At 38.9% G+C, this 26,109-nt stretch overlaps 1 protein-coding gene across 3 annotated transcripts in view; it reads left to right on the top strand.

Moving 5' to 3' along the window:
- The window catches only part of HELZ (helicase with zinc finger), a 91,941-nt gene extending 71,105 nt beyond the window's left edge, over positions 1–20,836 (top strand). For all 3 annotated transcript variants that reach the window (XM_076354104.1, XM_076354105.1, XM_076354106.1), the window contains 9 exons: positions 3,999–4,050; positions 4,872–5,065; positions 7,499–7,709; positions 8,197–8,273; positions 8,416–8,983; positions 9,353–9,593; positions 10,749–11,262; positions 14,176–14,428; positions 17,618–20,836. In XM_076354104.1, the coding sequence (XP_076210219.1) occupies positions 3,999–4,050; positions 4,872–5,065; positions 7,499–7,709; positions 8,197–8,273; positions 8,416–8,983; positions 9,353–9,593; positions 10,749–11,262; positions 14,176–14,428; positions 17,618–17,949 (2,442 nt within the window). In that variant the 3' untranslated portion in view covers positions 17,950–20,836. The remainder of the gene's footprint in view (positions 1–3,998; positions 4,051–4,871; positions 5,066–7,498; positions 7,710–8,196; positions 8,274–8,415; positions 8,984–9,352; positions 9,594–10,748; positions 11,263–14,175; positions 14,429–17,617) is intronic.
- Positions 20,837–26,109: the final 5,273 nt, after the last annotated feature.

The following is a 26,109-nucleotide window of genomic DNA, read 5'->3' on the forward strand; positions in this document are numbered from 1 at the left end:
CCTTTTGAGAAATGATATAAAAGGTTTGTGGAACAAGCTGTTGTTTTAAAATGGTATCAGCACAATCAGATATGAATGCAAATTCCAGAGGGATCCTCAGCATTTTCAAGTGAAAGCTCTAGACTTGTATTATAATACAGCATTTAGCAATACAGCTTGGGGTTGTCCAAGCCTTGTTTCCTTGCTAAAATGTATACCTTGGGTCACTTTGGCATGTTCCTTGACTGTGTTGCAATGACCCTGATGAACTTCAGCCATGGATCTTGGCCTCAGTATTTAGATAAGCCAGCTTAAACCCTCTGAACAAGAGGCAATCCCTATCCCAAGCAGCTTGTGCTCTGACCGTACCCCGAGAAACAACGGGTCGATACAGACAGTGGCAGGGAGTATAAGGAAACAACAAAATAATAGCCAAAAGGGATTTGGTTTGATCCAAAAATCACATTTAAAATCCAGGAACTTATGTAAGATAATTGTTTGATTTAATTAAAAATGTGTTGTGAAACAGTATATTGCCTAGATTAGCTCACTGATAATGTCCTTCGGAAGGCCAGATTTCATTAGCGTCAAGAGGGCAGAGAGATGAAATTACCACTCAGTGGTAATTTTATCAGCTGTTTTATAAAAGCAGGTAAAGAAGTGATGAAAATACGTAGCTTCCTTGGGTTGATAAAGAATAACACTAAATTTTGGAGCTTTTTTTGGGGGTGATATATTAGTAATTGATTGTATTTTAATAGTTCTCTGTAGTTTATTTCAAAATCATTTGAGTTATAATTTAATTAAATTGTGCTTAGAGATGCAACTAAAACACAGGTTGTCAGCTTTGTGATGAATTCTGTTGTACAAGAAAGAAGAAACGTACGTATTTTCCATAGCTTTGCATTTTTGTTGCAGGCTGTATCATTTAAATGAAATTTTTATGACAGGTTTTTTAACAGTACAAAAAGGAAAGCCTTCCCTTTGGCAGTCCTTCCCAAAAGAGATTTTGTAAGTGAGAACATTTGGTTTCTTCATCAAGATGCATTACTTTCTGAAACAAACACCAGATTTCTAAAGCATCTAGTCATGTGTCAAAACACTAGGCTTACAGAAAACTGTAAATTAAAAAATTGTCTTTAAAAAAATCATTGCTGCACTCTCATTTTTCATGAGTGCTTCAGCCTTCAGTGCATTTTCTTTAATAATAGAACATCACTATTAATATTTTTTGTTTCCTAAAATGAAAGAAAAGTATTTGAAAATGCAGGTATAGTACATTAAAAAAAAAAGGGGGGGGGGGAGGTGAGAGTCTTGTGAATAGACTGTTCTGTTTATTTTTCTTTCAGTTTGTTAGTAAACTAGCACTTGTGCTGTAGAAATCAGAAGAGACACTTTCAAACTGCCAGCACTGTATTTTCAGCTTAAGATCTGAAGTGTTTTAACCACCTATATCATAATTATAATAAAATCTCTTCCCTCTGAATACAGTTGACAGCTAGCATGTGTAGTAACAGAAGTAAAGCAAGCAGGTAATACTCACACACAGAAAATGGCTGTGATAAGTTGATATATTTCCCTTTGCTCAAGTTTTAAAAGCAGATGGTTAGCTTTGCTTATTTTAGACCTCCTAAGTACAATATTTAACATTAGAAGACGAAAGATTAAAAACTTAGTGCTGGTGTATTTAGTAGCAAAAAAATGAGAACAGCCTCCGATATAGTGCTTTGTGGTGACTTTATGGACAGCTGTGCAGTTCAGGGCTTGTTTTTCACATGCGGTGAAAAGTGATTTTGTAAAAATGGCACCTTCTTATTCAGCAGAATTGCTCTTGGATTTACGTAAGGACGTTAACCCTCTGTTTATTTTTTAAAGAAGAAAAAAAGTTTCAGTCCTGTCTCTGAGAAGCAAACAGCTAATATGGAACTGGCTAGCTGTGGGCTGCTGTGCTTCATAGCAGCCCTGTCTGTGAGGGCATCTGCCTTCACATATGTTTGTGTGGCTTGGTTGGGGATGGCGGAAGTGCGGAAGGAACAGCAGAGTTGGATAGGCACAGCCTTTATTAAAGGTGATGATGTGGAGATGGAAAATTTTCAGAACTCGGAGCTTCCTGCAGGGTAGTTAGCATACAGTAAATTAAGCTCTGAATTTTACAACTCTGCCTACCTCCCGCTCACTGCCTGTGCTCCAGCGTTTTGGCCTGGATTCGGGCACTTAATTGGAATGCATTGTCATCCTAGATATTTTATACAGTCAGTGAGGACCACAGGTCTGATTAAGTTTCTGGAGAATACTCTCTTCTCCTGTCTGTTGACTAAAGGGGGATCCTGGGAGTGACGAGACTGTTAACTGCCTGAAATCACCTAAATCTTGGTCTGAGATTCCCCTAAGTGCCTTTATGGAATGTGGATTTTTATACTCTGAAGGTGGAGCAAGTTTTTAGAGGAAACTGAATGTATCTGTGCTCCAGTGCTGTCAATCGCCATCAATTCAAGTGTAGGTTTAGGTGTTCTGTAGATGGGTAGGGAAATGGACCTTGATCTGGAAATCTTTGAGAAACGGTAATGGTTAGGTCATTAATAGACTATTACAAAGTCATTAAGCCATCAAAACTATTAAAAGAAAAAGACAAAAGAAAGCCAGCACCTCCCTTCCCCAACTTACAAATGGCCCCAGTTGACTTATATTTACCAATCTGATGCCGTTACATGCTGAAGCTCCTGTTCAACAGGACAGCTGTTCTTACGGATTTATGTAATTATTTGCTATTTCAGTTTTAAAAATATGGCACCTATAAAATAGAAGTATGGTAGGTAGAACAGAGATTTATTAGACTTCTGCACATACAGCTTGATGCTAACAGACAGCATAACAGATACAGAAATGCCTTGTACTAACCATGAGTGATTAAGGCATGTAGCTCCTCTACATTTTTAGATTGAATCCTGCTCTTTAGTGAATAAACGTTTCTTTTAAGTACTGCAATGAAAAGCAATTATTATTTTATTTTTCAATAATTCATTTTTAAAATGAGAGGAAAATTCAGAGACCTGTTCTTTAATCCGGTTTATGCATGGGTCAACATTGTCAAATAATCTGTCTTTTTACCCTGACTAGTTTGCTCAGACTGCTGGAAAACTGCCTAGACTTATCTCCTGGGCAAGAAAAGTTTTGCAGCATCAAAGGGTTTTTAGATTTATTTTAAATTTGTGAATGTACTTAGGTCCAGATTAAGTCAGGTATTCCTGTCCTGCAAAAGAGTTAAGAGCATACTGGCATTTGAATATGTGCTCACAGTTTATGAATATTAACTAATTAGTTGATGCTGTAAACTCATGAGCGTGCAGGAGCAATAACTCAGTTCTGTTAACCTCCTTTTCTCATGTACAATTCACCAAGGAAAAACAGTTTCCCCAGAGTACTCTGGTTCTTGACTCTACTATATTGTACTTATGGGGGAGCAGTCACTAGGGGGCCAAAGTCCAGAAGCAGATACATGAGATGGGGTAGGGAGGCAATGTCTAATGAGGCTGGGTGAGCAATTGAATAAAATGAGAGGCAGCTACTTTGTCTCCAAGCTTCTTGAGTTGAAACCTGGAGAAGAAAATCGATCATGCTTCCACTAAGAGCTGCCATGGAAGGGGAATACTGAGGGTTACGTTAGTACTGGGTGCTGTTCCTAGAAGAAGTGAGGCAGCGGGAAATAAAATGTTGAGAAAAGAAACTCAAAGTAGCTTGCTGTAACTCTCCTTGCATCTGAAAACAGGCCTCGGGAGAGAGTATCCCCAGAGGGACTGGTAATGACCCACTGGTTAATTGAATTAGTGGTATTTAATATCCAACTTCGTGAATTCATAATCACGTGATGGAACCGGGCAGTTGAATGTGTAAGAATAAAATGTTGGGCTAACTTCTTTCAAACTCTTATTTTGTATTTAATTATAATGTTCACTTGAAATAAAAAGGTTTGCTTTACGTAAGAATGCTAAGCATTACTATTACTGTTTTTCCCTTTAAAGGGCAAGGTCCATCATCATAACCAGAATGACCATTTCCCACCTGATGGAATTGGTAAGTATCTCTGCTGTTACTGAAGGAATTCCTCTGAGCTTACGCTGATTTGGCTTCAGTGAAGTTGATGCTCAATTTATGTCAAATTACTGTCGGGTCTGTTCTCTATTTGAAAGCCATTTACTTGTGTGCATTTGGGAAACAGATTATAGACTGTTAAGCGGACATTAGGTATTTCTGAGGCTATCCCTTTATAGTGTTGTGCACACTGACTTTAGAACCTTAACACAGCATTGTTGTTGGCCTCTTAAAAGTGGCAATTCATAATGTAAAATACTGTACCAGTGTATTTGCACTATAAGAGTTAGGACATTATATCACATGCACTGTTGTATGATGTAATTTGAACTTACATTGTGCTGTCATATATCCAGATATTACTGATCATACTTTTACAAGGTAGCATGCATCAGCTTAGTAATTCTGTTACTAATTTGAAAAAGTGTTAATTTAAAGCTTGTCTTCCCTGCTAAACAAAGGAGCATGATTCTAGTTTTTGATGCAGTGTTTAGCGGCTACTCTGACTGTCAGCATATTTAATTGGTTGGGGACATTCGTTCATTAATGCAGTTACCAGCTACCTGTTTCTCTATATCTCAACTTGTATTTTCTGCCTCTTCAAATTTTTGAAACGGGATACAGGATTTGATTAATGCTTTCTCTCGCTGTATCAGACCTATGCTGTTAGAGAGCTGCACACATGCTTTATAAAGATAGATGCTATTAAGATGAAAAAAGAAAGAAATAGTCTTCATATTGTTTTTGTGTATATATCTTCTTTTTTTGTATGTATATATCTTTTTTTCTTTCTTTCTTTTCAGTTCAGCCCAATCCTTCTGTTCTAATCGGAAATCCTATCCGAGCATATACGCCTCCCCCTCCTCCTCTGGGACCTCACCCCAATCTGGGGAAATCTCCAAGTCCTGTTCAAAGGATAGATCCACACACTGGGACAAGTATTCTATATGTACCTGCTGTCTATGGAGGAAATATGGTCATGTCTGTGCCTTTGCCTGTAAGAATTCATTTTCTGGTTTGGTGTCATCCCCCCCCCCCCCAATTATTGTATGTACAAAAATGAATGGCGAAGTCAGTGAATATTTTGCAAGCTTTTTCAGCACTTTACTTCAAATATATGGGCTTAGCTGGCTCTAGGAGTGGCTGTGCAGAGGACCACCAGAAAATGAGGACTTAAAAACATTGCTCCCGCAAATAACTCCATGCAGCCTAAAAGCAATTCGTGTTCGTGTAATTTGGTGTATTTTCTCAGCTCTAGGTTTAGGCACACCAGTGGGATCTGTCTCATCTGACTTGAGATACCTGCACCTGAGTTAATTGCCTAGTCCAGTTCTTAATCATTGGAGAGACATAGGCGATTCAGACAGAGCTTGTTTCTCTTTATTGGCTTCATACAGTTTAAATTAGCAGCTTTGGCTGTCTGCAATGCAAGGTGTCTGAAGTGAAGTGATAAGAAAAATAAGCATAATGGGATGTTTTCCCCTTCCAGAACCTCATAGCAAACCAGTTTCCTCTCCAATCCTTTTCCTTAATGACATTTGAGAACACAATGAAGATCCCTAATCAGGCCTTTTAGGCAACATTTATGTACGGAATTTTGCATTACAAATAAAACTATCTCACCAAAACTTACACAAATAAAAGAAGCAGTCTCTGCTTTATTTTTAACCTCCACAGTCACATATTCCAGGAGGGGAGGAGAATGGGGAGGAAAGAACAAAGGCTGTAGAAGCGATGTTGTGGAGTAACGTGTGTGTTGTACACAACTCCTGAAGACGTGAAGGACATGGAATCCACACATGCAGATGTGTTTAACTCCATTCGTAATGCTAAACATTGGCATGCGGTTCATTTGTTTTTTAAGAATTATATAAGTCCTCTATTGTAATTGAGGTTATGGATGCTCTACAGGGGACTTGCTGTAGAAACACTAGTTTCAGTTGTATGTGTTAGATCAGCTGGCACCTATAGATTGGTTTTCTTTGCTAGATCAAGGAATTTTCCTTTTTCCTGATTTACTAGAAATCTGCGTTTGATGGATAAATTCAAATGCAATGAGAAGGTCAGCAGCTATATCTTTGTCATGCTTGCTCACATTATATTAATATCAAACCAAGATAATTTAAAAAGTTCTGTCTTATTGTTCCAAAGCTAGTGTATTTTTATGTATTTCCAATCAAAAGAAATATATTAAAAGTAAGTATTTTGAGCTCACCTTCCCTGAGGATGGATTTTTTAAAAATAATTAAGTGGGAAGACTGAGGTACTAATGAGACAGCTGCTTTTGAAAAGCAGCTTGTTGGAGATGATTTGAGGTTGTACAGATGCAATAGTAGTCTAAAGCTAAATCAAAGTGCACATTTCAAGGGCAAATACTAATTTAAAAAAAGAATTGCGTGAAAGTTGTTAGACTTAAAACAAGTTGGGACTGAAGTAAAATGTATTTATGTTCACGTAAGATAAAATGATCTTTTTGCTTTGTTTAAGGCAGTTTCCATATCCAAGGTTAAAACATGAGGAGGCTGTCTGGTGTCCTCAATAAAGGATGCCTTGTCAGCCTGAGTGTTGATAATTACTTTCCCCGCACTCTCCCCTTACTCATACGTTTTCCTCCCTTTAATAAATTCCCTACAGGGTGAGATTGAACTAATTTGATCCAGAGATGTCTTCCTTTGCATTCCTTTTAGGAATAAAATTTAAAATGTTGTAAAAATTCCTGACTCTTTTACATGCTTTCCAGAGGTGGATTTTACTTCAAATATTTAGGTAGTTGATCTGCAATACATGTCATGTAGCATAGACACTTTGGAGTGGCCCTGTCATTCTTAACATGCGGATAGTCTCTTGATTCTACCAGTAGTCCTGTTAACTCCACTAAGTGTCTTGTGGGTGCAGAGGTACGGTATGCCCGCTCATTCGTGTTACGAGATTACAACACTGGGTGGTAAAAGGACCATAAAGAATTCCTCAGGTTAGAGGCTTCTCTCTCTGTTTCCCCCCTGAGACATAGCCTAATGTCTCTTTTAACTACCAGGAGAAAGGGCTTTTTATTTTCTTGAACTTCACCCACTTCTATTTATTTAGAGAAGAGATTAATACAACGTTTGTTAAAATACAATTTGTCCATCAGTCTTTTCTCTCCGAATTTTGAAACCACTGAAACAAGAATGGGTTTTGATACAAAATTTTTTGCCGAGGGTAGTCCTCCAAAATCTTTGCTCTTTGCACCTTGCTGTTAGGCCTGCCCTTACTGCTCTCTCTTTCCAGCACCACCTGTAGTTGTGCGTGAGTGTGTCAGGTCATCTGATGCATGGAAAGCTGCTTATTACTGACGTAATATCAGTGTGCTTGTTACTTTACTTCCTTTAATGTACCTTAACAGATTGCACCTTTTTTTTTTTTTTTTTTTTTTTTTTTTTAAATTACGTAGGTACCATGGACGGGGTATCAGGGTAGGTTTGCAGTTGACCCTCGAATCATTACTCATCAAGCAGCTATGGCATATAATATGAACCTGTTACAGGCACATGGGCGTGGGTCTCCTATACCTTATGGCCTGGGACATCATTCACCAGTTAGCATAGGACAACAGCAGCAGCTTCAGCATCAAGACAAGGAGCAACATGAGCAAAGTCGAAATGGTTTGTTTTTGAAATTGCGTTGCAAATTAGTTTTGTTTTGAGGGAGTTTGTACTTTAAATAGGGTATTGTGAAAAGGATTCTTTTTCTTTCTTTTTTAAATGAAATCGAGGGGTCTACAGAGTTGGGGAAATAACCTGTGATTTGCCATTACAAATACTAAGATATTGTGAGATTCAGAGGAGGAAGTAATTAAAGTTGGGGGGTGTGTGTGTGTTTGTTGAGGGTATAATTGGTGGGTCTGTGTTCTGCAGTCCAGTGGTAACTACTGCTGATGTTATTTGCAGTTAAGTTGGAAGAACTACTTAGTGATGATTAATGAACAAAGTGCAGAGATTAAAGGAAAAGTGTTATTTAGGTAAATTATATTAAATGTCTATGATGCTCTAAACGCTATACTAATAAGTCTAAATTTTCCTGTGTCTGCAGAAAAAACTCTCAATCATTTTTCCATTGAAACTAATCGATTATTTTCTTAAATGTTTTTAGGTAAAAGTGAAAACACTGCTGGACCTGAAATCAGTAAAATTCGAACACCTGAGAAGAAACCTGTGGAATCCAAGCAGGTGGGTTTGTCTTGTTTGTTTTTTGTTGTGTTTTTTTTTTTTTAATTTGTTAGTATTCCCTCTTTTAATGAATTACTGACATGTTTTTGTTTGTTTTTTTTTAATGTGAATTTTCAAAGTTTTTTCATTCTCTTTTTTCTAGGTTGACTTAGAAGCAAACTCTCAGAATAGAAGCCCAGAGTCACGTTCCAGTGTTGGTTATCCTAATGCTAAATTTCATCGCAAAGATAATCTTAACCCCAGGCAGCTGAATGTACATCTCACCCCACCCCACTCACAGTATGCAGTTCCCAGTCGCCACTTCCAGCACGTGTCACAGATACCAAGGCAGCCATATCCTCTGCAACAGCAGCAAAACCTTTTAAGTCAACAACAAAATCACTTGCCTGAACAACAAAACCAAATGCCACCCCAGCAAAGCCAGGTAGTTCAGCAGCATAATCATTTGAATCAGCAGCCTCCGCAACCTTCGCAGCTTTCCCCTGCTTACCAGGCAGGCCCCAGCCAATCTTTTTTTAATAATCCAATTCCCCACCGACCACATTCTCCTGCTGTAGATGCTGTGATTTCAGAACACCACCCCCCACCTATGTTACAAGAAGTCAATAATCCTTTGAGACCTATTGCACAGCACAACCCTGTTCTGCCAACCCACTTGAACAACTTCATTGAAGAGAATCCATCAGGAATGCCCTTAGGGGACACTTTAGGTAGGTGACTTTCCTTTATTTAAATTCAGAGTGTGCAATTATAACTACGTTGAAGTGAAAATGAAGGAGGTATTTACCTTTTCAGGCACATTGCTCTGAATTGGGTCATTGTTGGGTTAGTTTCCATAAGTAATGTCATTTGAGCATAATTTGCTGCTTGAGGCATGTTTGAATATTCAGCACTTTATTAGAAGATTCATGTTTATACGATTTTCCATATGATTTGAATAACCAGGTTATACACTGCAATGCAGTTAGTATATAACAGGCCCTGGAATATACTGTATAAAAAGTATTCTTTTTTTTCTGACATAAAGATCTTTAAAAAGGAGCATTAGATAAATTTTTTTTTTAAAACTATTTTTATAGATCGTATGCATGGAAATGTAGCTTTGGAAACAATAAGGCAGCAACAACAAGCCAGGTTACAGCAATGGAATGAACATAATGCCTATCTCAGTCAAGGCACTATTCCATATCAACACCATCACCATCCTCATCTACCACATCTTCCTCAGCAACCAATTGGATTGCATCAACAGCAGCAAGTTAGGGCAAACTGGAAACTTGCCAGTAATACAGAAGATGAAACAGAGGCAACATACTCAAGGTATTTGTTTACTGAGTCATCAGAGCTTGTATAAAATTGAGCACTGGGCACCTATCTGTAACACTGTGATCAAGTGCAAGACATTTAAAGGTATTGCTTTTTGCTGCTGTTATTCTGAAGGTTGAAGTAGTTGGCAGGCTGACTTACAACTATGCTTTTATTACGTGTTTTGCTTTATTCTGTTAGTATATTGGGTAGTAAAGCTGTAGTGGAAAAATACTTTTATGGAGCTTTTCAGTGCTGTATTTATGGAATAAGGAATGGATAGAGAGTAACAACCTTGTGTTTATAAAAGGTGTCTGAGTGTAGTTAAGGCCTATTTAAGCTGTAAATTCTTCAAATTGAATTAGCAGTCTCAGATTTATGTGCTTGAGAAGAAACAAACCAACCCCTCCCCAAACATTGCTCCCCAATAAAACCCAAACTTTTCTTGCTTTTCAAAAAGCCTTTGCTTTTAAAAGCAGATTTAAAAAAAAAAATGCTTATATTTGAGATGGAGCATTAGGGGGCAAGAAAGGAAGCTGTTGAACGTAAACAGAAAAATGGTTCCGGTGGTCATCAGCTTTAATCATGTATATTGTAAAGGCTGGATTGTTAAATTGCCTCTGTTTACTGTCATCTCCCACTATGCTTTAGTTTCCATCTGGTTTCTTATAGCCATGGTAAAGCCTCTGAATGCTCTCTTATCTGACGCTGTGAAGTGCTGAATTGAATATTCTTGACCTTTTGAAGAAGTTTGGAAGTATATTGTGCAAGTGAGGGGAATCCCTGATTGTTCTGGTTTTTACCTTTTAAGGGGTTAAAATTTTCTTTTAACTATGTGAAGTTTTTTGCTTTGTATAATAAAGCAGAGGAAATCCTTACCTTAGTTGTCTCTTAAGAGAGAACAAAAAATTGATTCTTCTGACTGAAAAGGAAATCTCAAGAGTTATTAAAACTTTGAGTTGATTCAGGTAGGTATTTCATCCAATTAATCCTCTTGTGCCTAATTTCTGATGCTCACAGTCATATCCTTTGAAGTTAGGGTCAGTAAGCGCAAAGATGAGTATATTTAAAATCAGTGGTTTGTACTTTGAGTTTTCTCAACCTCAGAAAAAGTGGGATTTCAGCAAAACGTTTTTTCTTTTTCTTGATACATTTATTCTGTCAATACAGATTCCAGGATTTGCTCAGAGAACTGTCACACCGTGATCAAAGTGAAAGTCGGGACTTAGCTGAAATGCCACCCCCTCAGTCAAGACTGTTGCAATACAGACAAGTTCAGCCCAGAAGCCCACCAGCACTCCCTTCTCCTTCCTGCAACTCTAACCACAGCGGTCACTTCCCTAACTTCACCGAAAACAACAGAGACATTGAAATACCCAGTAACCCAGCATTTCAGCAGCATTTACCCCAAATGTACAATCCCCCTTTCTCAATGCCATCTGAACATATAACCCCATCTCCCTTGAAATACCTGCAACCTGATGGATCGTGGACTTATGCTAACCTACAGCAGAATCACCTTATGGGGCAGGGCTTTCATTATGGTATACCTCCATTGCCCCATAGGTCGCAACAAAACCCTTTTATACAAATACAGAATCATCAGCATGCAGTTGGTCAGGAGCCATTTCATCCACTCACATCTCGAGCAGTATCTGCTTCTTCGCTCCACAGCTTAGAAGAGGTAGGCATTTTTGTCTGCGTATGCAGTTGTCATGTCATTTTAATATCAAATTATATTCTGAAGTGGTCATGAATGCAAAATACCTCACATATTAAAAGCTCACACTGGGAATTTCAGTGAGGTAAAAATTTTCTCTGTGGCTTCTCTGTTCTCCCTGTGCGTATTTGTGGTTCTCACCGCTGCAGGTATAACATTTTCTCTACTAAACAGGAGGTCTTGGCTTTTTCAATGTTATTCAGTTTTCTTGCAATCATTGCTCTGTTATCTGCATGTCATTTATCTGGAGTGCAAATTAACCACACCCCGGGTGCAAACTCATGAAATGACTCTCTGGAAAGTCAGCTTGAATCAGCCAGCCAGTTGGCTCAGTATTAAACTGTGAATATGGTTGAGTTACTTTACATACGAACTTGAGACCAGAGCAGTACAGTTGTTTTGGCATGGTACAAAACCTGATTTAAGAAATCCCACCTGGCCTGAGCTAATTCTCTGTAAAGCCATCCTGTGTATTTTGGGGGCTCAGAGTGTTGGAAATCAGTGCAGAGATATCCAGCTGTGCTGCATGAATCTGGATCCAGCACAAACCCTGCCACACCAGAGCTGGCTCTATGCCTCTCGATCTTTTTTTGTTCTGGACTCGTAAGGGTGTGTGTTATGGGATGCAGGCTATGCAAGCACATACAACTAGGACAGATCACGTTTTGAACAGCAGTTTTTAATCCCTGTTGGAATCCGGAGTGCTAAGGAGCGTATGATATGTAGACATGGAGTATGCTGGAGCCAGGTTGTATTCCAGGAATGTCAGAATTAATATTCTCAGATAATCTTGCACTGACTGCATGTAATCCAATATTTGTACATAAAGTTAAGTGGCTTGTTCTGTGATGCATTGCTGTCAAGGCTTTTAGAGAAGCTATGGGGGTATCCCTGCTCATCACTATCCCACGTAATACATATTTGTCTTTCAACTTCTGAAAATAGAAAATATTTAGTTTATGTGCCTGAGCAAAATAGCTAAAATTGAATTCCAGTGCATTTTACAAATTTCTGTCTTATACAGATCCAGAGAGGTTAATGGAGTCCTCAGGCCCAGCTAGAGCTGTAGTAAGATTTGGTTTTATAGACATTTAAAAAATCTATGTCTCGGTCCATTAAGCCATACCACCTTGTATAAAATCTAATACTTTGTGACAGCAGTTAATGCCGTCAGTACAGCGGGACATAGGAACAATGGCTTTTCAGCAGTAATAAACTAATAAATATTCCTACAGAGTTTGTGACAGCTCCTGCTATCTGAAGACAAATAGAGTGAGCCTTTATGTAATTAGCGCAAATTCATTTTAGTTCTTATTTCTTCTTCCTTTCAAAATATGTGACAGAAATGCCAAATGCAGTAAAAGTATTACAAGACAGAGACTTGCATGTAAAGTTTCCAAGACTGCTAGTTCAGCTGGTAGGTAGGACTGAATATACAAAGAAATCAAAATGCAGTTTTAGGTGTATTTGTAACAGAGATCCCTCATATAAGGCAGGTGTCAGGGGAGATGTCATGACTTTTTTAATATCCTTACTAAAATGTTTTCTCAATCACTATTTATGAAACTGTTCATTGACTTGATACTTGAAAGGTTTTGCCTGTGTTTAGTCAAAACAGATTAGAACTGCATATCAAAGGGAATACTTAAGTTATTCTGTCTGGTCCTGTACTTGCAAGTGTCCAGAACTTTGATAACTTCCTGATTTGCTTACCAAAATTCCCCATTAAACTCAATAAAAAGTATACTTTTTGGGTGTGATTCAGGCAGTAACTTCTGAATTTTGGTGGTGGTGGTGGTGTTAAAGAACATCCTCAAGAGAGTAGTGACAGGATATCTTAAGTGCTGTTCCCTTGATATATCATAATAGTGTGGCATCTGTAATGAGATAGAACAGTTTTCTTTCACGCACTCTTTTCCTTGTCTGTTTTTTGTGGATGATATAATAACAATACTGGGGCATTGCAAGCAAGTTATTTGATGTTTATTTAGCTAATTTTTTATGACATTTCATTAGGGTGCTTACTTTTTGCCTTTACCAAGTATAGATTTACTTCTATGACTTCTGTTATTTGTGCTCTAGTTAGTCAGTACAGTGCAGAAGGAAGCAAATACTGTGTTTATTTTTTTAAAAACAAACTGTAATACAACAGGCTTGCTTTGAATCTTGACAAAGTTTTGAGGGCTGAAAGCTTAGAGGGTCCTTAAATCTGAAGTCTTGAAGCCACCAGGTTAATTAACGGAGCTCCTGCCATTTTCATCTACATTATCTACATTATGGAAGCAAGTAATTTCTGTGGTTTCAGATAAAATTCTCTGCATTTATTTCTCCTGAGGGCGCACACTTCTCCAGAGCATTTGTTTTGTGTGTACATATACAAAATCCAGTATAAAAATGTATCATGCTTCCCCAAATCCTGGTATACCAGTCACTCATTTGTCCTTTGGAAACTAAAAGCCATTTTTTTCTTCTCTACATTGTAATTGAACGTTTTTCTCTTGCTCTTATATCTTTCTCTGCTTCCTTTGCTTCCTTTGTACGTGCTGGGTATCTTCCTCCTCACTACGTGATACATCTCCCACGTAGGAGTGTAAGATGTAAAGGTTGATAAGAGTTAAGGAATCTCAGTTGACGCTCTTTGCACTTCCTTTAAAATTCTGTGTCTGTTTTGTGTGATTAAAATACATTATCAGTGACTGCAATATACAAAATAGAATTTGAAATGTAATAGATTTTTTTTCTAAAGGCAAAGGACTTTTTTTTTTTTTTCCATAAGGCATTGCAGGGAAAAAAATTGAATGGAAAAATGATACTTGATACCTGCAGTTAAATAAAAGGAGCAAAAGGCCTTTTTTTGTTTTGTTTTTCTGTTTGCAGTATGAACCAAGAGGACCAGGCAGGCCGTTGTACCAAAGAAGAATTTCGTCTAGTTCAGTCCAGGCTTGTTCTGAAGAATTAAGCACTCCTCAAGACAGTCTTGGTCAATGTAAAGAGCTTCAGGACCACAGTAACCAGTCATCTTTCAACTATTCATCGCCTGAGTTGTGGGTAAATTCCTCCTCATCTGCCCCATACCCAAACATTCCATGCAACGGAGCCAACAGAGCAGTTCCACCCCGGGAGTTGTTAGGTAGGTACAGACTTGATCTTTGCTTCTCTGCTTGTCTCTCTGCTCCATTAAGTAGACTATTTAGGCTGGAGTGAGCAAGTCTAAATGAAAGGGTTGGGGTTATTTTTTTCTTTTCATAAAATGTTCTCTGCCATCTCTTCAAATCCTGAAACTAATTTAAGCAAAGGTTTTTGAAGTATTCATTGTTTTAGTAGTTAAAGGTTTGCTTAGAGTAATCCTATTTTCATTTGCTATCTTGCTAACATTCCGGTACATTGCTGATGTCTGAAGAACACCGTTGAGTATTCTTCATCTACAAAAAGCAATACTGCTCCTTAGTCTTCTCACAAAAGTCCTAGTAAACCCACGTATTCTCTTACAGAGGTTTCCAGTGCAACTGAGTTTTTGCTAAAAGGAGCTACGGTAACTGGTGGGATTTCTTTGCAAGATAGGTTATTTGTTTCCAGAATCAATGATATTTCTTGTTAGTATTACAGTCTGGGGGAGAAACAATATAAACTGAATTAGTAATCTCAGTGTATTTCCTAGTAGATTCTGGTACTTCATTAAAGTAATGATGAAGTTTAAACTCTCACCGTGAAAGAGTCACACTGGAACCTGGCTTCACTGGTGGTAGTAGCAGTGCTGATTGATTTAGCAGAGAGAAACTAAATTAACTTTTCAGTGATTAAAAAAAGCTGCAAGTAGAGAGTCGGAGCAGTGCAGCTATTCTTCTGTTCTCCATATTTTTAATGTTGTTGAAAAACAAAATTACCAGGATAGTACAGTTTCTTCTCCATGATTTTGCTTTAAGGATCTCCAACGATAATTAAAAAGAAAATAAAAATATGAACAATCTTCCAGTGTGAATATTAAAAACACTTAATAATGTGAAAAAATATTTATAAGCTGGTTTTATTGCCCTTAAAAGATCTAATTGCTTTTGGTGAAATTTTATAAACCTAAAATATCTTGTAATTTCATAGTACAGTAATTGTAAAGTAGAAACATGCAGTGTAGACTGAATGAAAAAAAGCTGTTTATATCAGCAACAGTGCTCAAGAGTTAAGTTCCTAATGTGCATTTTCATTTCTGAAGTGTGAAAATGTTATTGTGCAAAAACATATTTATGGCACTATTTCTTGCGCTAAGGTCAAAGCTTCAAGCTCAGGGCACTTCTTTCAGTTACTTTTATTTTTACTGAAAATTAAGGAGCTGAATGCATGATATTATGTGTCATCAAGAGTGGCATCCATCTCTGAAGTTGCTCTCTAGACTCTGTGGTTATCTAATAGGAACTCAGGAACCCTAGCAAGATTACGCTGGGATCAGCTGATACCACATTTCCTTGCTTTAATGTAAAGATTGGGAACATATTTGTGAGTAAAATCCTCAGAGGAGATATGCCTGTGTAAAAAGTACCATATCTATACATTTGCTGTCAAATAGTAAATCCTAAATAAAACGGGCAAGTTTTGACTAGTATCTGCATCTGCTATGAAAATATTTTTTATTGTAGTTAAGCATGGTTTCTGTTTTGTAAATAAATATATATGCGACATTGCCCTGTATCTAACAGTTCATGCAAACCTCCATTTTTATGGCTGCTGTGCTCTTCTGCATTTACAGCTCACTGGCCTTGATGATCATACATAAAACCCAAATGTGTTTTCTAGTGCTAAGGGTTAATGACCAGTAACTTTAGTGTTTCTGGTTACTATTGATTTTTATCCATGAAATAAAAATCCATGAGAATGAGATGCTATGAACTAGTCCTGTGCCTGTATTCGCTGCTTGAGAGTGAGCAATCACGACACCAGACCGTTCAAGGGCTTATATTTCCTGTACATCAGAAATGGCTGCGGCACAAGTATTTGGTTCTATCAGTGTGGATTTATGGAGTGCAAGGAGAGCTGCTGTGAATTGCTCAGTGTTGTTATATGCAGACACTTTCCAAAACTGCAGTTTGAGAGCTTGACTTGCATTGCTTTTTCTGTTGATAGAAAGAGAATTATTTAAGTTCTTATTGAACATGGTTTTTTAATATTTTTTCTTCAGTTAGATACCTCTACCACACATAGCTTTCACCTCTGGCCCTGCTTGTCATTACTTGTCTTCTCTTGAGTGCCATGGTTATTTTTGGGAGGGTTTTTTTGCTTGTGTTCTGGTTTTTTTTTTTTTGGAATCGTAGCAACCCTAGCAAAACTGTTTTGCTTATGTTCTTTCTGTATTCATTCTTCTGTGGGTTGTTTGGGGTTTGTTTTGTTTTGTGGATTTGGGTTTGGGTTTTTTTTTTTTTGAGTACTTTAACAAAAACAAAAGCCTGTGTGTGACTCTTCCAGTGAGAAACTTAACTATATACTTACGTTTTTTTGTACTCATTTGATGGTACGTTTTTGTATGTGCACTTTAAAAATAACATATACATTTAAAGATTGAAATAAGTACAGAATATATCTGTTGCCCAACTCCTAGGCTATTTTAGATAGAATGTATATCTGCATTTCAGTGTGGAGTTTCTCTAGCTATGTAAGAGCAGAATTCTCCAGACAAAAGTAAGATACCTCATTAGGATTCAGGAAATTCACTTGAAAGCAGTTTTATACCTATGGTTTAAAGCACCATTTTTTTCTGATAGTTACAGGAGTTGTTAAATGTGGAGCAAGAAAGTATCAATTAGCAGGAATGCATTCAGACTAAAATATCAATAATGAGTCGGTTGACATTCAGGACTCTGAATTGCTGTTTGAGAATGAATTATGTACAGTGCTGTAAACTTTAATTTTAGCCTATTAAGTTATAAAGCAAGAAGAATGAAATAGCCTTTGTGCTGTCTCAGTGGATAAAGCATTTAAGTTAGAGTATATCCCGTTCTGAAGCAGCTTACCTTCAGTGCATCTGCTAAATCCACCTGTGCAGAATTGCAGGTTCAGTGTTAGGAACTCTGCAGGTACATGCTTATGGAGAATATGTTTAATAATGTCAGTCTTTAATACAAGATCCAATAGTTGGAAATGAAGCTAGATAACTTAATTATGAAATTTCCTAGGACCAAGAGTGACTAAACACAGAAAATTGGTGGTGGTGGTGGGGAAGGTTACCAGAAGAGGTAGTTTCGGTACCCCTCAGTACTTGCTTTGGGGTTACTGTAGATAGATTTCCTAAGTCAGAGCTGTTCACGTAGACAAACTCTGGTTACTCCTTTCGCAGCTCCACCGAAGACGGTCAGGCCCCCAGAGGAACACCTGAAGGCTGAAAACATACAGCTATCCAATTCCTTCAACTACAGCGTGCTACAACATCTTGGCCAGTTCCCACCTCTCATGCCCAACAAGCAGATCGTCGAGTCGAACAGCAACAGCCAGCAGAACGCTGGTGGGAGCAAGCCTGTCATGTCCTACGCAAGTGCTCTGCGGGCTCCACCAAAGCCCAAACCTCCTCCTGAGCAGACAAAAAAGAATAGTGACCCTTTGTCTTTGTTTCAGGAACTTAGCCTAGGTAGTTCATCAGGTAGCAATGGCTTTTACTCCTATTTTAAATAATCAGATTATTTTTTTTAGAGAGAATTTAATTTTTATTTGTGTCAGTAGATTTAAGATAGTTGGGGCTTCACCTGTAGTTGCAAATATTCCCTTTGTTTATATTAGTAAATATATCCTCACTTAATTGCTTTGCTGCTAGACTTGCAACTAATTTTTTTTAATTATATTCCATTATTTTGCATTTTTTGATGTGGGTCGGTTTTTTGGAAGCTTTTCTGTAGGAAGACACACACACGTTATTTTTTAATTTGTGTAGTGTTAATGATATGTTGCATTAAACTAGCAGCTGAGAGGTTACCTGTACCACTTTAAAAAAGGGAAAAAAAAAAAAGAAAAAAGAAAAAAGTAAAAAAAAAAAGTTTGTCTAAATTGTATTTAAGAAGATTGTAAGTAGCATTTACATTTATTCAATAACATTAGCATACTATGCTGGGTTTCTGTACCAGAAATGGCCAGTTAATGTAAAAATGTATGTTATTTCTGCTTAAATTCATTTAATTTTTTTTTTTTAAATAAAGGTGCAGCATCTTCTAAATACTTTCAGTTTTATCAGCTTTTTTGTGAAGGGATGCTGCATTCTCAGACTTTTATAGTTTTAGATTCTGTATGATGTGGTATTGTATTTTCCATCCACTGTAGGGTAAAGTAAAGGCATTCTTTGCAGACACCTATGCCATTGTTTGGAAACATTCAGATAAAAAGTATTGATATACTTTAAAATAAACAATAAAAAAAAAAAAAAACAAAAAACCACAAAAAAACAAAAAAACTCTACATTTTATTTTTGGACAAGCTAGTAATATAAGCTTGTTTGAAAAGTTAATTTGATAGGTTTTTTAAATGAATCATGAAGCTGAAAATAAATTTTTAGGTATGTTGGTGCTTAGTAGATTTAATAACTATTTTAAAAAAAAATGCGTGAATTTAGTAAAATACTTTTTTGTTTGTTTAATTTTTTTCCACTATGCATGTGTAAATGTTTGTAATCTGGCTTTTTCCTCCCCTCTTCTCCAGTGGTATAAAGAATTGTGCCGCTTTAATTCCCCCCCTGGTAAAACTTTTGGTACATTATTTGATGTTTACATTAAAATGTGACATTATACAAGGAAATTCAGATATTTTGCTAACTGTTTTGTTTGAGGAACATCATTAAAGAAGAGATTTAATGTTTGTCAAAGCTGTATCCAAATTAATCGAAATCTTTTGGGGATAAGAATGGTTACCAGGTTATTTATCTATATGAGTTCTGCTAAGTTCTCCACAAACCTGGCCCTTTAGGAATACAACCTGAAAAAAAAAATTATGGGATATTTAAAAATTAAAGAAACAAGTGTGAATGAAAACTCAGAAGATAAACTTTGTCCATAAAGATTTCTGGTCTTGCACACTGTTCATACTTTTGCAGCTGGGGAGATAGAGAGGGATGTTTGTATAGTTTCTCCAGATAAGTAGTCCTCCTTTTACACTTGAAATAACTTTAAATCTGGGAAATATTTTACAGGGACTGAGCTGGGTGTAATTGCAGTATTCCTCCACTCACTACATGCAAGAATTAAAATTTTAGAGCTGTGTGTGGGTGATTTCAGATTTTTACAGCTGTCCATGGGACACCTTACTAATGAGCAGTGGCTGCTGCTGTATTCAATCAGATTTTTGCTCTGGTTACAATCAGGTTTTTTTGCATTTGACTTCATGTTTTAAGGCAAGGGTCTTTATATGATGGGGTTGATTTAAACTCAGTACACTGCAGAGGTTTGCATATAAAGTTTTTATTATAAATCCTTGCTGGTTCATGATTCAGAAACTTATCTGAAAAACTTTTTCCTTCTTTTTGCTGTAAAGAAAAGCACGCGTAACTTGTTAATTTATTTCCTAATGTCGATACCAAACAAAAGATGCTGGGGGAGGGGAAAGCCCCTGCCAAGTTATGCTTAGCACTCCAGCGTATGGCATCAAATCAAGAGGACCCAAAAATGAGTAGAGGCCGAATTCTGCAACCTTGAATCAAGCAAAACTACTGTTAAATGGGTTTTTGCTGAGCTGACGGCTGCAGAAGTAGGTCCATGGGAAATTCACGTGCAAGGGCCGGGCGTGTGCTCAGTGTAAGTTAGCCTCAGTCTTTTTATTTCAGTGGAGCTGCGCCAGTTCTCCTCAACGGAGCGCCTGGCACTGCTCTGAGAGAAGGAAAATCTGTGTGCCTGAACATTATAGTCTGTGAAGAGTTCTTGATGAGATGTGCAAGACTATGACAGGAGAGGTAGGGTTCAAATGCACTTCACTTCGCCGAGTCGGCATTGTAATTTCAGGGGTTTCAAAATCACTCATTTTTATGGAGCAGTCTTTTGATTCTGTTCACCATATTTGAATATTAATCTAATAAACATCACTTGTTAATTTACTGCTATCTGTCAATTAGTTAAGGGGGAGATGATCGCATCTCGCCACATTTTATTCTGTTTTACACTGGCATTTGATCTACACTGAAAATACTATGGATAAAGGAGCATTTTCTCTCTGACTTACAATTTCAATTCTATAACTTTATGAAAATCCCTGCTGGTTTTGGTTCTAAATTTTCATAAGTGCTCTCACCCAGGAGTTTGAGGATGCTATGGTAGAGATCTTTTGACTCTCAGCTTTGGAAATGTTTAGCATGAATCGGTTGCATTTCTTAGAGTTAATTTTTTCCAAAAGATTATTTATTTTTGAAATGTCTTGTCTAGCCGTTATATGTCTTGTATATAGCCCTGAGTGGGATCTTCGGTTTTTAGAGCAAATTATCCAATGTTTATTGAAGTCATAGCTGTTTAAAAAAAACCCCAAAACTGTATTGTAAACTCTTGTAGGGCTTTCATCGAACTCTTATTAAAAATAAAATTAAGCCTTACAGATGGCTCCAGTGGGCACTGGCTCAGGCTGCACTGTAAATACAGAGCTGTTGCAATTGCAGTGAAAATTCAAAATTATGAGTTTAGATTCTTGGTTTGTGTAAATTGTCTCAACTCAGAGGAAATGAATGGAGGCTTGGGCATATAGACCAACTGAGTATTTGGCTCCTTGACTTTTTTGTAGCAAAAATGTCACACTTAAAAGTACAATTAGTGCCAAATCCCATGCTCGTTGTCCAGGAATAAACCTCCGTTGTTGTCTGTGGAAAATGTAAATGACAAGGTCATCCCGATCTGAATTTAGAAAGCTTGTCTTTAATATCAAGTATAAGTTCTGGTTTTATTCTCTTTAATTCCAGTTTTTCATGAGAAAAATCTGGATGTCTCACGGGAGGTTGTCAGTGTGCTGTTAAGAACTAATAAAGAATTGAGAGAAAGATTTAAAAAAAGTTATTTGAACTCCAAAAAATTAAACTTTTTTTGCATTTCAAATAGAACTTCTACCTTTTAAAAAGCTACTTACTGAATGCAGCTGGTAGGTTTCCCTGTGTGTATTTGAAGACTGAATTCTTATGAAACTGCAAGCTTTAAACTTGGCCTTACTAAGTCAGAAGAAGAAGCCGGAGGAGATGCTGCTCGCTTCCGTGAGCACAGAGGTAACTTGGAGATGGATTACGAAATAACGTTTACATCTTCTGTCAGTACAGTACTTTCCTTTGGTGTCCTGGGTAAACTGTGTTACGGTGCGGGATACGAATGTGCTTGTCCACAGCTCACCCGGTTTGCTTGTGCCTTTCCTGCCTGCAGTCACCAGCCTGTTTCTGAAAAGAGCTCCGCTGCTGCCAAGGTCTCAGGCAGAGCTTTCGGGGTACGTCCCTGTCTCGCTTCGTTAGTTCTCTGGCTGCCATAGGCTCTTCCGTTGTGTGCCGGTCTCCCTTCCCTGTAGGACACTTAAGCGCCGTGGGTCCACCTGGGGATGCGTTCTCGGGTCTCTCCACAGTGTCAAGCTCCTTGTAACCACGAGCATGTCATAGGGACAGTGCCCCTCTCCATTCTGTCTAGCACAAATCTTCAGCCTTTATAATCTTAGCTGCTATTCAAATGGCAGCCTTAAGTGTTTCCATAATACAACTAATAAATAGCCGTTACGCATAAAAGCTGGCCAGTTAGAACCAAAGCCCTTGCATCCATATTTTCTCCTGGAAGTTGTCTTCTAGTATAGTTTGTACTGTTTTACTTAATTGTGTGGGCATTACTGACCCTTAGCAATATGTGAGTGCTTCCACTGACTCTACAAACCCTGTGAGTACTATTCCCTACTTTGATTGATTAATGTTTTGTTCCCAGATTTGTCAAGTTCAGCTGGTTTTTTTGCAGAGATCATGCTCTGTAAGCAATTCTTTTGCTATGTATATATCATCTCTACTCTAAGTAGCACTGAGAGCAGTGTGTTTGACCACTCTAAATTTTCTTTTTAGAGTGAACGCAAGCATATCAGAATCCGCACATTTCCAGAGCAATAAGCCCATGATGCTCGTGCTCTGCCTGTATCATTGTTCAACTCATTCAATGTTTTGTTAGTTTTTTAAGTTTCTAGTTTTCCTAGAAAAACTGCAGGCAATTAACTTGCCAAGACGGATGGTGATGATCTGTGGTGCCTATAAAAAATTTGCACATCATATATCTTGACATGAAATACGGGCTGTTTCTGCTGGTGTAGCAATACTTGCACCAGTATCTTTTTGTTGGTTGTGTCAGGGAACAAGGATTGAATTGTTCTAAGTTCTTTTCTTTTATTCAAGTAAAGTAAAAGGATTTACAGCAAATGTGGAAACATCATTTCGGTGTGGGGGTTTTGGCAGCTTTAGCTTTAGTTGAGCTTTACTTGAGAAATGTTGGAAAGTTTTTACCTCATTTAGGATTAATAGATGCTTCTGATAAATTACAGAAAATGCTCTGTGATCTGAGTTACCCAAGGCTAGTTAGAAGATGTTGTCAGTCCATTTTCCGTAAGACTTGCTCCCTCCTGAAGGGCAAATACTTCCACAAGAACACTGTAAAGTGTTCTCAGTGAGACCAGTGGTAGCGAGCACAAAACTGAACTGGAGCCCTGGGGTGCAGCCCTGCCAAAACAGGCTTGTGCTGCTGGTTTTATTAAAAAGAAAGTAGGCCAGAAGTCAGTTTATTCCCTTCTCTGCAGCTCTTCGTAGAAAGCAGAAGAGCAGCTCACTGTGTGTCTAGATGCAGAGTGTGCATATGTGATGTCTGCATGGCTTGAATTTATGTTCAGTAGCTTCACTGGAGCCAGAACATCGATCAAGTATGACAAAGCAAGAACAATCTCATCCTCTACTTCAGTCAAAACAAAGACGTGATGCTCTTTTCTTGCCCCTTGGTGATAATGGAAAGGGGAAATAATTTGAGTAGATGCCTTTAAAACAGATCCTGTTGCTATGGGTGTAATTTGTGGTACAGAGCAGCCTAATACTCCAGTATTTAAGTTATAAAAAAAAAATAACATTCAAAAGGGCACTGTCCCAGCAGAAGCTTATTTTAAGTGCCCACCATGGAAAGCAGAAGCTTATTTTAAGTGAAATTTAAAATGAGGCTTATGCTATAAACAGTTTCTGCACCTTGGTCAGGTTCCTGGCATGCAAACGCCCGACCGGAGCGCACTGGATCGAGCCCAGGGGCTCAGTGTTAATCTCCAAGGCCCTGCCTGGGGCTGGCAGGATGTAGCGTGGCAAACAGCCCTCTCCTGACGTTGGTGACCTCTTGTGTTGGCTATGTTCCTCAAGAGCTAGCAAGCCCAGGAGAGAAAGTGCCCCTCTGCAGCGGGGCCAAGGATCTAATTCCAGGGGGGGGCAAAAATTCTCACATCTTTCAGACCTTCTGGAAATAATTTCCACAACTGTCAAAGTAAGAAGAAAAAAGAGGTGACGGCCACAAGGAAGCAACAGAGTGGAAAGCGATCAGTGAAAAAAAGAAGTAGGTAGGTAAGTATACCTGTACCTTCATAAACTACATGTCGGGCTGGTCAAACGCCCGAGCAGCGTGCATATGGGGGCACCTTTCAGGCATGGACTAAGGAAAAAGCAGGGTTTTGTACCAAGATTTCTGAATGAAACCCTCACTGCGTGCACCCATCTGTGCTCCCTTGTGTGCTCTAAACCCGGCTGACCCGCGAGCTCTTCCTCCCCTGCCTGGCGGGGGCCGGGTTGTTGCTGCTGCGGTACCTCTTTGCAGATAAATGCTGTTCCGAGAGCTCAGCTAGCTGCTTGCTAAACGGGCAGTTTTGTTCTTCAGGGTTGTTAGTCTGGCACCTTTTCTGCACATTCAATTCACACAACACGGCATTTAAAAATACGGGAAGCAGATTCTCTCCGCGCCTGGTGCCTAACAGCAAATCCTACATAAACAAAAAAACTTCACGTCTTCTGTTGCACTGGCTCTGTGATTTAACACTTGGCCTTTGCAGTGTGGCGGGCAGACTTCAGCAACCGACATCTCACAATAACACCGTGTCACGTGCGGTGCCCCGGGGCACCTCGATGTGGGTGCCCTGAGGAGGGGACGGGCAGTGATGTTGGTTTACGGAGTGGCAAATGGCACGTGCCCAGGGGACCCGTGACCAAAGGTGTCCATGGGTCTGGTTTGGGATTTCGTGGTGGCTGGTGGTAGTTACTTGTTCTGTGAAATAATTTGCCTCTTCCTCTCCCTGGTGTGTGTTTTCCACTCGGTTCTTAGGCCATGTCCCAAACCTGTGTGTGCTCCTGTTGCTTGTGTAGCAGCCGGGCTCCCATCCCTGTTTTGCTCTGACTCCCTGCCAGCGAGGACGTTTCTTTCACGTTTTCATACTACGTTCCTGAAGGTTTGGTGGCTGTTCCCTGCTATTTGCTCAGCTGAGAGAATGAAAATTCAAACTGGTTACAGCTCCCCCTCCAACATTATATTCTTCCTTTTCCTTTATGAAGGCAAATTACTTTTATTAATGCTCTCAACACACATTATTGGCTCCCTGGCAGACAGATTTGGATATGGCAGAACAAACCTGCTATAAGAGCAGTGCCTTTCCCACTGTGAATACCAATGACCAGTTTGATGGACAGGTCCCTCATCAGCATTTTTTAATATCTGGAAAAAGAAAATGAAGTCATCCGCATGCTTCTCAGTCTTGCAGGGACCATACGAAGTAGTGAATGATGAAAAAGCCTCAACTTACAGCAGACAAGGCAATAAAGCTCAGTGAGTTTAAGAGCTTTAGGAGGCATCTAGCTCAGCTGTCCGAGTTGCTGTCTGTGGGTGTAGGGTCTCGCTGCCGTGAGCTGGGTGTTTTCTCTGCCCTATGAGTAAAGTGAGCACAGAGAGGCTGCAAAACCTCTGGATCCAGGTCAAACCCCGGCACTCACTGGGAATCTTTCCATTGCCCTCGCTGGGGCTCGGACAAAGTGGTTCAGCCCTGACACAAGCAGGAGCGTGCGTGGGGTGGGCGAGACCTTCCAGGGTCTGTTTTTCTGAAATATCTATGTTCTTGCTCATGAATATCACGAAGGGGAGTGAGCAGCTCCTTGGCTGGGCAACAAGTTGGCGCATAAGAATAAGAAGTCACCTAGAAATTACTTTGTCCTAGAAGAAGCATTTCAAGAGAGGGATGGTGCTTCAGAAAACGTGTAGGCGAAGGGTTTCCCAGGGCCGCAGGACGTGCCACCGGTCTGCATGGGATGATGAACTTAAACCCACATCCCCAAACCTCGCTTATCTCAACCCATTGCGTGTCCAAGGTGAGGTCATTTTGATGATGATGGCTGAGCCGGGAATGCCTTTGTGCCTGCCAGCTGCTTTGCTTAGATTAACGTGCGTTGCGTGTGTTTGGGTATCCCAACCTGGGGTCAGCCACTGCCGGGGTCACACCAGCTACTTTCTTTTCTGTTGTTGTCACGTGTAAAGGATCTCCCTAGAAACTAGCCTCTGTTTTCCCGAACAATGCAAATGCAAATTAAGAATGTCAGCTCTGTACCCAAAAATAAGATTTCAAAACCATTTAGCATTTCACAGTGGTTCAGTGACAACTTGAAGACTTGCAGTTGTCTCTCATGATGAGAGACAGGCAGAGTTCCCCAGCTCATACTCAGAGCTGAGCACCAATGAATGCTTTATCCCAAAACTTCATAATATACGTGTTATTTGTAGTGCTTTTCAACTTCAAAGAGCTTGAAAAATATTAATGCAACTTCACAAAAGGCTTCTGTTCTCGCTGCCGCTCTACTGATGG

Source organism: Aptenodytes patagonicus, chromosome 16 (genome assembly GCF_965638725.1).
Source record: "Aptenodytes patagonicus chromosome 16, bAptPat1.pri.cur, whole genome shotgun sequence".
NCBI classification, from domain to species: domain Eukaryota; kingdom Metazoa; phylum Chordata; class Aves; order Sphenisciformes; family Spheniscidae; genus Aptenodytes; species Aptenodytes patagonicus.